The 1,749-nt window shown below is 30.1% G+C and overlaps 1 protein-coding gene across 1 annotated transcript; it reads right to left on the bottom strand.

Annotated features, from left to right (window-relative positions):
* Positions 1-323: 323 nt before the first annotated feature.
* LOC120081908 lies at positions 324-717 on the bottom strand. The gene has a single exon (XM_039037089.1). The coding sequence runs from the start codon at positions 649-651 to the stop codon at positions 517-519; it is 135 nt and encodes a 44-aa protein (XP_038893017.1). The 5' UTR covers positions 652-717; the 3' UTR covers positions 324-516.
* Between the last annotated feature and the right edge of the window lie 1,032 nt (positions 718-1,749).

Genomic DNA, 1,749 nt, shown 5'->3' with positions numbered 1-1,749 from the left:
TGGAAAGACCTTTCACTAGCTAGCATCCAATAAACTTGATGTCTTGATGGGAAGTAGAAATACAAAAAGAAAAAGGTAGAGAAAAAGTGATAAAGAGAGAAAAAAAAAAAAAAGAAGAAGAAACAAGAGAAAAAGAAAACGAAATCCTCCAAGTGGTGAACGTCAAAAGTTTGAAAAGGGTAAAAAAGCAAAATTTCTAAAAATAAACAACAAGCACAAGCAGCAAACACACACAATTAAACGGAAAAGAAAAGAACTCAGCACATTGGGGGTTTCTCGAAAATCCAATCCAAACACACCATAAAAATTAAAGACAATTGAAGTAGTGAATAATAATAAACAAAATACTCATTGATGCCAAGATTTTTACAGTTAATTGGCTTGTAAAATCTGGACGCAATAATAAGAATACAAAATTTGGGGTTAAAGGAAAAGAAAAAAAAATGTAAGCCAAATGAAGGCGGTGTCCTCTTATATGTACAAAGAAAAAGAGAAAACGGGAGGGTTTAATGATCTTCAGTCATGCCAACAAAGAAGCATCACAACACAACGCCTAATAATGTAAAGCCTCGCTCTTTGTTGCCTAACAACTCCCCCGAGCCCTCTGCTTGAGCTTCTTCTTTTGCTGCCGGCGCTGTTCATCATCTTCATTCTTCTTTTAATTTTTCTCCAAGAGAGATTTCAAGATTTGTTTGGTTGGGTTTGAGAAGAGATAAAAGAAATGAAAGAGTCTTATATAGAAACACCAAGTGGGTGTGACTCATCAATGAGTTGGCTTTTTATTATTATTATTATTATTGAAAAATACATAGCGTGGAGCGTGATAGAGTCTCATGTGTCCCCCATACCCACGAGACCAATGCTTTCACTTTGGACCCACGTTTCATTTATTATATAGTTTTTGTGACTATGGAATCATATTATATATTTATATATATATTTTTTTAAATTTATTGCATGTATCAATGTGGTCCAACCTTAGACTCTTTATCTCATCCGATCCCAATAGTTTTCTTTCCCTTTCTTAATTTATATTAAGAAAAACTATATGATTTTAATGGAAAAATATGAATTTCACCTCTCCTCAATTATTAAATCTCTGGAAATGGATTTTCATGTTGTGTTTTTTGGATGTGTGAAGGTGTGGTGTTTTTTATTTTTTATTTTCTCCCTTCTTCAGTGTGTCTATTATCAGAATTATTTTGAGATATTCGGTATGTAGCTTCAATTATTCTAGATTCCTTTTTTCCCTTTTAATTATAAATTTCTGCTAATTTTAATTCATGAAAGACATTATTGAAGAATTGAATGTGATTATCAGAGACATTTCATCATTATTTTTATGTATCGTCTTTGATGGATTGAATGAATTGAAAATTTTTCTGTATAAACATTTTAATTTTAAATTTTTTAAAAATGTTGTTGAGTATTGATATTTTATCAATACTTTCTTTGACATTCGCACTTTAAATCTTGGGCATAATCATAATACATACCAGTTGGTAAATGACAACTTTGACATTAATATCAATAAAATAAAAAATGATAACTCTCGACATGTTATTTAAAAGTAACAGTAACAAATATAGCAATTAGATTTAAAATATTTGTAAATATAACAAAATTTATATTTTACTTTCGGAGTCTATGAGTGATAAATCATATCACTAGTAGTAGTCTATCAATGATAGATTTTGCTATGTAGGAATGTCTTGAAATCGCTATCATCTTTGCATTACTTACAATTTT

The sequence above is a fragment of the Benincasa hispida genome, chromosome 7 (assembly GCF_009727055.1).
Source record: "Benincasa hispida cultivar B227 chromosome 7, ASM972705v1, whole genome shotgun sequence".
Lineage (NCBI taxonomy): Eukaryota > Viridiplantae > Streptophyta > Magnoliopsida > Cucurbitales > Cucurbitaceae > Benincasa > Benincasa hispida.
The sequence above is the reverse complement of the archived record's forward strand: the minus strand, read 5'-3'. Positions and strand labels throughout refer to the sequence as shown.

What these genes read in the sequence shown, in the direction of transcription:
- LOC120081908 (XM_039037089.1), bottom strand. Translation starts at nt 651, where the DNA reads ATGAAGATGATGAACAGCGCCGGCAGCAAAAGAAGAAGCTCAAGCAGA.